This window comes from Pongo abelii, chromosome 7 (genome assembly GCF_028885655.2).
Source record: "Pongo abelii isolate AG06213 chromosome 7, NHGRI_mPonAbe1-v2.0_pri, whole genome shotgun sequence".
Taxonomy (NCBI): domain Eukaryota; kingdom Metazoa; phylum Chordata; class Mammalia; order Primates; family Hominidae; genus Pongo; species Pongo abelii.
In genome coordinates this window covers 101,950,735-101,964,765 of record NC_071992.2, presented here as the reverse complement: position 1 = coordinate 101,964,765, position 14,031 = coordinate 101,950,735, and the positions used below count along the sequence as shown (strand labels likewise).

General features: G+C 40.3%; 1 protein-coding gene across 1 annotated transcript in view; it reads right to left on the bottom strand.

The window, feature by feature from the left end:
* Positions 1 to 1,990, bottom strand: part of LOC134761866 (uncharacterized) — a 32,204-nt gene extending 30,214 nt beyond the window's left edge. The window contains exon 1 of the mRNA XM_063726464.1: positions 1,839 to 1,990. Within this exon, the coding sequence (XP_063582534.1) occupies positions 1,839 to 1,916 (78 nt within the window). The 5' untranslated portion in view covers positions 1,917 to 1,990. The remainder of the gene's footprint in view (positions 1 to 1,838) is intronic.
* Between the last annotated feature and the right edge of the window lie 12,041 nt (positions 1,991 to 14,031).

Here is a 14,031-nt window from a genome sequence, read left to right as displayed (position 1 = left end):
TAGCATTTGCCAGTTTCCACAGGATACATACTCTCCCCACATCCAATGATTCAGCAATCAGCTTGCAAAATTCCAGAATATTTAACCATCTACATGCAGGTGCCAGTCAGTATGAGCCAGATCCAACACACTCCTTTTCTTCCCCAGAGGCTAGATCATGGAGGATCCTTGTAGGCCATAAGGAGTTTGATTATTATCTTAAAGAGCAATGGAAAGCTATTGCATTGAACATATTTTTATTTTTAAAATAAAACTTTGACTATAGCATGGATTAAAATGGGATGCAATGAGACAATTTCTGAGTACAGTGTGAGGGTCCAAGAGAAAGATGATGATGGCTAGAATAAGAGTGATGGCAATAGAGAATAAGCAGTTGACAAAGTCAAGAAACAATTTGATGGTAAAATCAACAAGTCTTAATGATGGACTAAGACACAAGGCAGAGGATGATGTCTACAGGTCTCTGGCTTGCAAAACTGGAAGAGTGGATGGGTGGTGGTATCAAGATAGAAAACCCTTGGGTCGGGAGAAACAGTTTTAGAGGAAAAGATCATGAGATCAGTTTTGAAGTTGTAGATTTTGATGAACCTTTCTTTCAGATCTCCTGGTAAAATGTTGAATGGGTAGTGAGATATGCAGATTTGGAGATTAGGAGCGGTTTGGGCTGAAGATAACCTTTTGGGAGTCAAAGTTTCAATTACATGATAATTGATACCATGCACTGATATTATAGCCTAGGGAGAAAATACAAAGTGAGAAGAATGAGGACACTTAGGAATGATTATTGAGAATATGCAGCATTTAAAGACAAGCAGAAGAGGCTGAGCCAGGAAAAGAGGGATACCATGGCCAGTGGGTAGGAGGAAAGCCAGGAGACTCCTTGGCTTCTCTTGGTCACGGAAGCCAAGAGAAGAGAGTGCTCAGGATGGATGGAGGGGGCAATGTTGCTGAATGTTGGGTAAGGAAGTAACTTGTCCAAGCTCACCCTGGGGATTGGGATGCAAACATTCTCACTGTGTTTGTCAAGAACAAATTCCTAGTCTAACCAGAGCAAATAGAAAGAAAAGATATTTCAAGGATACGCAGATTTCATTGAGAAATGAAGACAGTATCTGAGATTAATGAGAATTGGAACTGGAAAGAGCTTACCTTTTATGTCATTGTATTTGATTATAATTATTACATGTAGCATTGGATATAATTATGCTATGTTATTAGCATTAACTGTGAGTTTACTGTGAGAGACTGCTCTGCACTTCACATGCATCTTTCTTTTGATTCTAATAATCCTGTGAGAACGATACTACTATTAGCTTCATTTTACAGATGAGAAAAATGAGTTTTAAAGAGGTTAAGTAACTTGTTCAAGGTCACACAAGTTGATAGGGGAGCCAGGGCTCAGAAATAGGTTTAAGTGATTCCAAAGCTCATACCCTTGAACAATGTACAGATTGGCATGAATCAAGGCATCTATTCCCAGGAGCCAGGCATGGTGGCCTCACATCTGTAATCCTAGCATTTTGGAAGGCCAAGGCAGGAGGATCATTTAAGGCCAGAAGTTCAAGACTAGCCTGGGAAACATAGCAAAACCCTGTCTCTAAAACAAAAATAAAATAAAATAAGTTATCTGGGCATGGTGATACATGCCTGTGGTCCTAGCTACTTGGGAGGCTCAGATGGGAGGATCACTTGATCCTAGGAGGTCAAGGCTGCAGTGAGCTATGATACCATACCACTGCACTCCAGCCTAGGTGACAGAGTGAGACCCTGTCTCTATTAAAAAAACAAAAAGTGTCTACTCTCTCGATTACCCCCACCCCCTTTAGAGGCCCAGTCACCTCTGCTCTCTGCAGAATGCTCCATTCTCCGTTCTTATGGTGGGCTTCCTCAGCATCAGCTTGCATATGACCCATCATAGTCTTAGCCCTGATTCTTTATGAGCTTAGTGTCTACACATCTCAATTATAAACTTCACAGAGGAACGTGCTCAGACCAGCTCATCTAGGATGTAGAAGGAAGGCAGGTGCCCCCTCATGATTCAAATAGCTATGTCCAGGGATTGAGGTCATAAAGAGAGTAGTGATTTGGGGCAGGGACTGTTACCTCAGAGGGAAGCAGAAACAGGATTGCTATCTTGGATATACATACTCTCAAATTCTCAGTCTTTTTGTGTCTTCAACCTTTATTTATTATTATTATACTTTAGGTTTTAGGGTACATGTGCACAATGTGCAGGTTAGTTACATATGTATACATGTGCCATGCTGGTGCACTGCACCCACTAACTCGTCATCTAGCATTAGGTATATCTCCCAATGCTATCCCTCCCCCCTCCCCCCACCCCACGACAGTCCCCAGAGTGTTATGATCCCCTTCCTGTGTCCATGTGTTCTCATTGTTCAATTACCACCTATGAGTGAGAATATGTGGTGTTTGGTTTTTTGTCCTTGCGATAGTTTACTGAGAATGATGATTTCCAATTTCATCCATGTCCCTACAAACGACATGAACTCATCATTTTTTATGGCTGCATAGTATTCCATGGTGTATATGTGCCACATTTTCTTAATCCAGTCTATCATTGTTGGACATTTGGGTTGGTTCCAAGTCTTTGCTATTGTGAATAATGCCGCAATAAACATACTTGTGCATGTGTCTTTATAGCAGCATGATTTATAGTCGTTTGGGTATATACCCAGTAATGGGATGGCTGGGTCAAATGGAATTTCTACTTCTGACTTTTTTCTAAACATATAAACATGTTCCTCTCAGTTTTAATCAGACATTTTTAATGGTAAATGACAGAAACTCAGCCACAATTTATTTAAGCAGAAAGAGAAATTTTATTATAGAAATACTGATTATCTCAGATCTTGAGAGAAATAATGTTTCTGGGTCTCAGGACCAATCAGAAGTAAGTAAGGATCGAAATGTTAGCACTCTTATCTTTCTTTCTTTCTGTTAGTCTTTAATCTTCACATTTCTCTGTACTTTTATTTGTCTTCCTCATTGCGGGTTGCTTTTCAAAACATGATGGAAAACATGGCTGCCAACGAATTTTACAGTTTATAGTTTCAATCACTGAAATGAAATTGATTTGGTATTTCTCCAGTATAAAATCTAAAAATCCCATGGTGGAGAAACTGGCTGATTTGAGTACATTAGCCACTCCTCATTCATTCAGGTGGTTCATTGGTATGGATTCTTTAGACCAATTTGGATTAGATTAACTACCAATTAATTCTGACAAGGAAATGGATCATATAAGAAACATGATATCTCTTGGCTGGGCTCAGTGGCTCATGCCTGTAATCCCAGCCCTTTGGGAGGGCGAGGCAGGTGGATCACTTGAGATCAGGAGCTCGAGACCAGCCTGGCCAACATGGTGAAACCCCATCTCTACTAAAAAATACAAACATTATCCCAGCGTGATGGCGGGCACCTGTAGTCCCAGCTACTCAGGAGGCTGAGATAGGAGAATTGCTTGAACCTGGGAGGCAGAGGTTGTAGTGAGCTGAGATTGTGCCACTTCACTTCAGCCTGGGCAACAGAGCAAGATTCCATCTCAAAACAAAACAAAAACAAGAAATATGATATCTCTCATTCTTCTATCCCATGTTGGTGGAACTGCTTTGGGAGGATGTTGGAAGAAGTTTCCAGGAGAAGCAGGTTGCTCCATTCTCATCTTCCTGATGGCTGGTTTCGTCTGCTTCAGTTTGCACATGGCCCATCAAAGTCTTATCCATGAGCTCTATTCTCATGAAGGTGCTGAGCTAACTACAGTCTTCCTTCTCACCTTCCTTTTCACAGCCCAGCTTATTTTCAACTCATATTCGTTTTCTTTATCGTAAAGTCAATTCTTCACCTACTGCAGTTTGACCTACATTCTCACTACTCCAAGAAACTACTTTTGCCAAGATTGTCACTAGTTAGTTCAATTAAACACTCTTCAGTCTTTTTCTTACAACAACTCTCTTCAATTTTTGTCATTGTTCACTAACTCCTATGTGACAAAGGCTTCCAATTGCTTCCCAGGATCCTTTTTCCCCTTTTTTCTTATTAAATGGAACCCATTTCTCACCTGGAATTGTGGCTGTCTAGAATAAGATTTACATTTCCCAGCCTCCTTTGAAGTCAGATGTGGCCATGTGGCTAAATTCTGCCAATGGATTGGAATTAGAAATGTTGTATGAAATGTAGAATAAGTGTCTTTCAAGGTAGTGGTGCGCTCTTCTTCGGCCTGTCCTTTTTCCTTCTGGGATGAATTTTGAGCAACCATCTTGGACAATTAAGATGCAGAGTAGAATGTAGAAAGAACTGGATGATAACAGAGGCCCCATACTAGTGTAGGCTGCCTAACTATACATCTAGTCTATGTGAGAAAGGACTGTAACCTACAGCTAAATAAATCCTAACAGATACATACTTTTTTCCTGAAACTCCCTTCCCTTTCCTCTGTTTACTCTCTGTAACTCTGCTCCCTACTGGTCTTCTTCCTACTATTTTGGATTTTCTAACTCAGACTTATTTTCCTTGATCCATCCCTTGTCTCCAGGGTTCTGTCTGGTGACCTCTGAATATTCTAAGTATTTTATATGTGAAACCTCATCAATACTCACACTTAAAATTGCTATATTATGTTGTTGACTCAGAAATACAAGTTTCTAGTCTTTCCCTCCTCTTCTGACTGCGGACCCAAGTATGCCTTAGCCTCTGAATGATTTTAACTTTTTAACATTCCTTAAGTTGCTGATATCAGTTAGTGACCCCCCTATCTTAACTGCTGCCTGAGAAAGAAGACTGAATTTCTATCGACCTCCTTAAATGGTCTATTGCAGCAGTCTTATAGCTGGTCTTCTCTTATTTAAATTCTTTTCCACATTGCTGCCAAAGTTGTCTCTTTTTTTTTTCTTTTGTCAGGGTCTCATTCTGTTGCCTAGACTGGAGTGCAATAGTGAGATCATGGCTCACTTCAGATTCAATCCCCTCGGCTCAGGTGATCTTCCCTCTTCAGCTGCCAGAGTAGCTGGGATTACAGGCATGCACCACAATGCATGGATAATTTTTATGCTTTGTAGACAAGATTTTTCCAACTTGCCCAGGCTGGCCTAACTCCTAGGCTCAAGAGATCCACATGCTTCAGCCTCCTAAAGTGCTGGATTATAGACATGAACCACTATGCCTGGCCAAAGTTGCCTTTCTAAAACCAACTCCAATCATGATACTTTTCCAAATAAAAAATCCTTTAATGACTCTCCATTGTCCAATGTCTTAATGTGCATAACAGAAATTTCAGGTACTGCTTCTTTCTCCAGACTCATTTTCAGTAACGTCTTCAGACTCCAAACCTCCAAAAACACTGAACCATTTGCAGCTCCCACCTGAGCCATGCTCTTTGTAGATGCGGGATGCTTTGAAATGCAGTTTTTCTACAGTTTTTCTCTCTTCCCATTTCATAGCAAATTCCCACTTATCCTTTGAAACTCAACCCAAACATTCTTTCCTCTATAAAGTTTTCCCTGATATCATCAGGTCTATGTAGATTGATGGTTTTCTTCAATGCTTCTAATAACTACCTAAATAGGTGCAAGCCTGCATTACATCTGCTATGTTGCTAATCACTTTAGTTACACATCTGCATTTTTGACTTGAGCTAGAGCTTATTTTTTTATATCTGTAGCGTCATCTTCTTCTTGGTACACTGTAGGTATTTAATAAAGTGTTGAAATTATTAATTTATGAAGATAAAGATATGGGAAAAATTAAAGTTCTGTTTATTACTAAATTCATCTTGAACCTGATTATGAGCTCATCAAAAATAGCATTCCCCAATCAGGTTGCTACTCAGTACATGATTCTCTGAGTGGCCCTGTCAGTATCACTCTTCCTTTTATGCTTCCCCTATGTCCTTTGCATTGGCTATTAATCCAAAAGCAGAAATTCTAAGTCCATCTGGGCCAACAGGATATTCCCCCCACGAGCATTTGAAAATGACTTGAGGTTTTTCAGAAATGGAAGTTTCTGAGAGCTGAGTCATCCAATGTGAGTGTCTTACAGAGAGGATTTGTGAGCAGCCAGCCCTGATGATTTCCCTGGATCTGCTCCCATTTCTGTCCTCTCCAAAGACTATGTACACTGATCTTCCTTTGATTTTGTGAGCAGCCCTTTTCACACACTCCCCTATTTCACTGGGAAGAGCTAGAGTCAGTTTCTTTTGCTTATAAATAAAAGAATCTTAACCAAAACGCCAATTATAAAAATACTGAAGGATTGCAAACACTATTGGCTGATTCACTATTCTGCGGATTAATGACTAGGTTCTCATAAATGCACACATTGAAGCTCTTTGAGCATACAGATTTTATAGCTTTCTAAAGAGGTTAGATTTAGCAGAAACAAAGGTGGGCAAATTCATGGTACTCTTTTCCACAAAACCACATGAACTCAATTTAAATATTGTTTTTATTTCAGGTGTCCTTTTTTCATGTTTTTTCATAAAAGAACATGTTTCACCTTCTAGAAGCAGTCTTTTCACTTCAAATTTAAAATGCCATGTTAAGTTAGCATAGAATTTTGGCTTCAATTGTTCCTAGATGTTAGGTCCACTTCTCCTCAATGCCAATTAAAATGACATAGTCTGACGTATGTGTATCTGATGTTTCCATAGCAGCTAACACTAAGCAGCTTTACTTCCTAGTTAGCTTGACAGTACACTGTGAAATTCCTTCTATCCAAAGATGAGATATTATAAGATATGGCCTTTGTGTAAACATAACCTTCTATGACAGGAAGCCAAAAAAGCAAAATTTATCCAGATGAAACAGAAAGGGGAAATGTGCTCAGCCAGAGTGTTAAATTCAAGCTGAGATTTGGCAGAACACTGGGAAGAAAATATCCTCTACTGTTTTGTTATCACACACACACTCAGTGGAATACTTAATAATCAGAAGGAATTTAAGGCTTGGTTTTGTAATGCAGTTTGGCAACTGGCATCTCCAGTACCCGAGGTCTATACATATCATCACAAGACATTATTTAATACTGATTTAGAGGACACATCAGCCTGCTGATTCAGCTCCACTACTTCCTGTCAACAATAGTGATAATATTATAAAAACTCTAACGTACCCAATGGTTATTTAACAAAGTAATCTCAGCTCTCAGGAAATAGAAAATAATCCATCAAGCTAAAAACCTTACCAAGAATTCAAAGCAGCATCTCAAAGTCCAGGTGCTAAAGCTGATCTGATCTCTATTTTCTCTTATGTTAGACTTAATTCTAACCGGTGTAAAAATTTAGTTTTATGGCTCCCAAAAAATAAGCAGCAAATCAGAAGATAGAGACAAGTGACTTCTATTACACTGACAGTGAAAGAGGGGAAAGAACATTATAGAAAAAGCAAGAATAAAACTACAAAATGTGTACTTGTCTGGAGTCACTTCAAAGAAGGACAAATATTGGTGTAAGGAAGAGTCTTGGTGAAGAAATAAAAGAAAGAAAAAGCACAAATAGCCCAATTTAGCTTAGTAGCCCCAGCGGCAACTCTGTATTATTATTGGAAGGATGGGCATCCTGAACCATCAAGAAGAGTTTGGTAAATTCTGTGTGGCGGCCTCTAGTTACGAAGAAAGCAGCTGGGTGGGGTGGCTCATGCCTGTAATCCCAGCGCTTTGTGGGGCTGAGGCAGGCGGATCACTTGAAGCCAGGAGTTCAAGACCATCCTGGCCAACATGGTGAAACCTTGTCTCTACTAAAAAAAAAAAAAATACAAAAACTAGCCAGGCATGGTGGTGCATGCCTGTAATCCCAGCTACTCAGGAGGCTGAGGCAGGAGGGGAATTGCTTGAATGCGGGAGGCCGAGGTTGCAGTGAGCCGAGATCGTGCCACTGCACTCCAGCCTGGGTGCCTGGGCGACAGAGCTGGTTAAAGAAAAAAAAAAAAGGAAAAAAAAGAAGAAAGCAGAAACATATTTAAATTTCAAGAAGAATTTATTATAAGACTGAATTGAGGCAGGGACAAGAGGAGGATACTGAAGGAAGAGGAGCAGCAATGAGTCCCAGGAACCGAGAACAAAATAGATGCAACCAGGTGCTAAGTTGTTGCAACAGACCTTACCATGAAAGACTTGGGAGGGGAAACAGAAAGGAGGGCTAGGAGGAGTAACTGGAATTGCAAGACAAGCACATAAACTGCTCTAGGGTCTTGGGGAAGAGAGGCCTTGAGATGGTAACAGAAGAAATCACTGTACAAAAGAGACCCATACAGTGTAGTGCAAGTTGCTGTGGAAGGTGACAGGCCTCATTGCTTAGAATTCATCTGCAGCCAGCTGTAATTTGGGAATAAAGTAAAATTATTTTAGTCATGCATCTATAAACAGGTACTTTGATATCTAATACCAAATGTTTTATTTTATTTGAAAAGCATGTTTGCTTTATTTTGAGCAAACATCATGCTGTGAATTAATGAAGGCATAAAAGATAACGAAGAGATTCTTCCAAGATGGCCAAATAGGAACAGCTCCAGTCTGCAGCTCCCAGTGTGATCGACACCAGAAGAGAGGTGATTTCTGCATTTCCAACTGAGGTACCTGGTTCATTTCATTGGGACTAGTTGGACAGTTGGTGCAGCCCATGAAGGGCAAGCCGAAGCAGGGCGGGGCGTCGCCTCACCCGGGAAGCAGAAGGGATCGGGGGATTTCCCTTTCCTAGCCAAGGGATGCTGTGACAGATGGTACCTGGAAAAACGGGACTCTCTTGCCCAAGTACTGCACTTTTCCAACTGTCTTAGCAAATGGCATACCAGGGGATTATATCCCATGCCTGGTTCAGTGGGTCCCATGCCCACAGACCCTTGCTCACTGCTAGTGCAGCAGTCTGAGATCGAACTGCGAGGCAGCAGCCTGGCAGAGGGAGGGGCATTCGCCGTTGCTGAGGCTTGAATAGGTAAACAAAGCAGCTGGGGAACCTCGAACTGGATGGAGCCCACTGGAGCTCAGCCAGGCCTGCTGCCTCTGTAGACTCCACCTCTGGGAACAGGGCATAGCTGAACAAAAGGCAGCAGAAACTTCTGTAGACTTAAACGTCCTTGCCTGACAGCTCTGAAGAGAACAGTGGTTCTCTCAGCATGGTGTTTGAGCTCAGAGAACGGACAGACTGCCTCCTCAAGTGGGTCCCTGACCCCCGTGTAGCCTAACTGGGAGACACTTCCCAGTAGGGGCCGACTGACACCTCATACAGGCAGGTGCCCCTCTGGGAAGAAGCTTCCAGAGGAAGGATCAGGCAGCAATATCTGCTGAGGGACCTGACTGTTAGAAGGAAAACTAACAAACAGAAAGGAATACCATCAACATCAACAAAAAGGACATCCACACCAAAACCCCACCTGACCAAAGGCAGATAAAACCACAAAGATGGGGAGGAAGCCAGAGCAGAAAAGCTGAAAATTCTAGAAATCAGAGTGCCTCTTCTCCTCCAAAGGATCGCAGCCTCTCGCCAGCAACAGAACAAAGATGGATGCAGAATGACTTTGACTAGCTGATAGAAGTAGGCTTCAGAAGGTCGGAAATAACAAACTTCTCCGAGCTAAAGAAGGATGTTCAAACCCATTGCAAGGAAGCTAAAAAACATGAAAAAAGATTAGATGAATGGCTAACTAGAATAAACGGTGTAGAGAAGAACTTAAATGACCTGATGGAGCTGAAAACTATGGCATGAGAACTACGCAGCGCATGGATAAGCTTCAAAAGCCAATTCGATCAAGTGGAAGAAGAGTTATCAGTGACTGAAGATCAAATCAATGAAATAAAGCAAGAGAAGTTTAGAGAAAAAAGTTAAAAAAGAAATGAACAAAGCCTCCAAGAAATATGTGACTATGTGAAAAGACCAAATTTATATCTGATTGGCATACCTGAAAGTGACGGGGAGAAAGGAACCAAGTTGGAAAACACTCTGCAGGATGTTATCCAGGAGAACTTCCCTAACCTAGCAAGGCAGGCCAACATTCAAATTCAGGAAATACAGAGAACACCACAAAGATACTTCTTGAGCAGAGCAACCCCAAGACACATAATTTTCAGATTCACCAAGGTTGAAATGAAGGAGAAAATGTTAAGGCCAGCCAGAGAGAAAGGTCGAGTTACCCACAAACAGAAGCCCATCAGACTAACAGTGGATCTCTCAGCAGAAACTCTACAAGCCAGAAGTGAGTGGAGGCCAATAGTCAACATTCTTAAAGAAAAGAATTTTCAACCCAGAATTTAATATCCAGCCAAACTAAGCTTGATAAGTGAAGGAGAAATAAAATCCTTTACAGACAAGGAAATGCTGAGAGATTTTGTCACCACCAGGCCTGCCTTACAAGAGCTCCTGAAGGAAGCACTAAACATGGAGAGGAGCAACCAGTAACAGCCACTGCAAAAACATGCCAAATTGTAAAGACCATCGATGCTAGGAAGAAACTGCATCAATTAATGGCCAAAATAACCAGCTAACATCGTAATGACAGGATCAAATTCACACATAACAATATTAACCTTAAATGTAAATGGGCTAAATGCCCCAATTAAAAGACACAGACTGGCAAATTGGATAAAGAGTCAAGACCCATCAGTGTGCTGTATTCAGGAGACCCATCTCACATGCAGAGACATATATAGGCTCAAAATAAAGGGATGGAGGAAGATCTACCAAGCAAATGGGAAGCAAAAAAAAAAGCAGGGGTTGAAATCCTAGTCTCTGATAAAACAGACTTTAAACCAACAAAGATCAAAAGAGATAAATAAGGCCACTACATAATGGTAAAGGGATCAATTCAACAAGAAGTGTTAACTATCCTAAATATATACACACCCAATACAGGAGCACCCAGATTCATAAAGCAAGTCCTTAGTGACCTACAAAGAGACTTAGACTCCCACACAATAATAATGGGAGACTTTAACACCCCACTGTCAACATTAGACAGATCAACAAGACAGAAGGTTGACAAGGATATCCAGGAACTGAACTCAGCTGTGCACCAAGCAGACCTAATAGACATCTACAGAACTCTCCACCCCAAATCAACAGAATATATATTCTTCTCAGCACCACATAGCACTTATTCCAAAATTGACCACACAATTGGAAGTAAAGCATTCCTCAGCAAATGTAAAATAACAGAAATTATAACAAACTGTCTCTCAGACCACAGTGCAACCAAATTAGAACTCAGGATTAAGAAACTCATTTAAAACCACACAACTACATGGAAACTGAACAACCTGCTCCTGAATGACTACTGGGTAAATAATGAAATGAAGGCAGAAATAAAGATCTTCTTTGAAACCAATGAGAACAAAGACACAACGTACCAGAAGCTCTGGGACACATTTAAAGCAGTGTGTATGGGGAAATTTATAGCAGTAAATGCCCACAAGAGAAAGCAGGAAAGATCTAAAATTGACACCCTAACATCACAATTAAAAGAACTAGAGAAGCAAGAGCAAACACATTCAAAAGCTAGCAGAAGGCAAGAAATAACCAAAATTAGAGCAGAACTGAAGGAGATAGAGACACAAACCCCTTCAAAAAATCAATGAATCCAGGAGCTGGTTTTTTGAAAAGATCAACAAAATTGATAGACTGCTAGCAAGACTAATAAAGAATAAAAGAGAGAAGAATCAAATAGACGCAATAAAAATGATAAAAGGGTTATTACCACTAATCCCACATAAATACAAAAACTACAATCAGAGAATATTATAAACACCTCTACACAAATAAACTAGAAAATCTAGAAGAAATGGATAAATTCCTCAACACATATACCCTCCCAAGACTAAACCAGGAAGAAGTTGAATCTGTGAATAGACCAATAACAGGCTCTGAAACTGAGGCAGTAATTAATAGCCTACCAACCAAAAAAAGTCCAGGACCAGATGGATTCACAGCTGAATTCTACCAGAGGTATAAAGAGGAGCTGGTACCATTCCTTCTGAAACTATTCCAATCAATAGAAAAAGAGGCAATCTTCCCAAACTGATTTTATGAGGCCAGCATCATCCTGATACCAAAGCCGGGCAGAGACACAACAAAAAAAGAGAATTTTAGACCAATATCCCTGATGAACATCGATGCGAAAATCCTCAATAAAATACTGGCAAACTGAATCCAGCAGCACATCAAAAAGCTTATCCACCATGATCGAGTCAGCTTCATCCCTGAGATGCAAGGCTGATTCATCATACACAAATCAATAAACATAATCCACCACATAAACAGAACTGACAAAAACCACATGATTATCTCAATAGATGCAGAAAAGTCTTTCAACAAAATTCAACAGCCCTTCATGCTAAAAACTCTCAATAAACTAGGTATTGATGGAACATATCTCAAAACTATAAGAGCTATTTATGACAAACCCACAGCCAATATCATACTGAATAGGCAAAAACTGGAAGCATTCCCTTTGAAAACTGCACAAGAGAGGAATGCCCTCTCTCACCACTCCTATTCAACATAGTGTTGGAAGTTCTGGCCAGGGCAATCAGGCAAGAGAAAGAAATAAATGGTATTCAATTAGGAAGAGAGGAAGTCAAACTGTCTCTGTTTGCAGATGACATTATTGTGTATTTAGAAAACCCCATCGTCTCAGCCCAAAATCTTCTTAAGCTGATAAGCAACTTCAGCAAAGTCTCCGGATACAAAATCAATGTGCAAAAATCACAAGCATTCCTATACACCAATAACAGACAATCAGGGAGTGAAATCATGAGTGAACTCCCATTCACAATTGCTACAAAGAGAATAAAAGACCTAGGAATCCAACTTACAAGGGATGTGAAGGACCTCTTCAAGGAGAACTACAAACCACTGCTCAACACAATAAAAGAGGACACAAACAAATGAAAGAACATTCCATGCTCATGGATACGAAGAATCAATATCGTGAAAATAGCCATACTGCCCAAGGTAATTTATAGATCCAATGCCATCCCCATTAAGCTGCCACTGAGTTTCTTCACAGAATTGGAAAAAACTGCTTTAAAGTTCATATGGAACCAAATTAGAAAATAGCCCACATTGCCAAGACAATCCTAAGCAAAAAGAACAAAGCTGGAGGCATCATGCTACCTGACTTCAAACTATACTACAAGGCTACAGTAACCAAAACAGCATGGTACTGGTACCAAAACAGAGATCTAGGCCAATGGAACAGAACAGAGGCCTCAGAAATAACAGCACACATCTACAACCATCTGATCTTTGACAAACCTGACAAAAACAAGAAATGGGGAAAGGATTCCTTATTTAATAAATGGTGCTGGGAAAACTGGCTAGCCATATGCAGAAAGCTGAAACTGGATCCCTTCCTTACACCTTATACAAAAATTAATTCAAGATGGATGAAAGACTTAAATGTTAGACCTAAGACCATAAAAACCCTAGAAGAAACCCTAGGCAATACCATTCAGGACATAAGCATGGGCAAGGACTTTTCATGTTTAAAACACCAAAAGCAATGGCAACAAAAGCCAAAAGAGACAAATGGGATCTAATTAAAGTAAAGAGCTTCTACACCGCAAAAGAAATGACCATCAGAATGAACAGGCAACCTACAGAATGGGAGAAAATTTTTGCAATGTACCCATCTGACAAAGGGCTAATATCCAGAATCTACAAAGAACTTAAACAAATTTACAAGAAAAAAACAAACAACCCCATCAAAAAGTGGGCAAAGGATACAAACAGACACTTCTCAAAAGAAGATATTTATGCAGCCAACAGATACATGAAAAAATGCTCATCATCACCTGTCATCAGAGAAATGCAAATCAAAACCACAATGAGATACCATCTCACACCAGTTAGAATGGGGATCATTAAAAAGTCAGGAGACAACAGATGCTGGAGAGGATGTGGAGAAATAGGAATGCTTTTACACTGTTGGGGAGTTTAAACTAGTTCAACCATTGTGGAAGGCAGTGTGGTGATTCCTCAAGGATCTAGAACTAGAAATACCGTTTGACCCAGCAATCCCATTACCG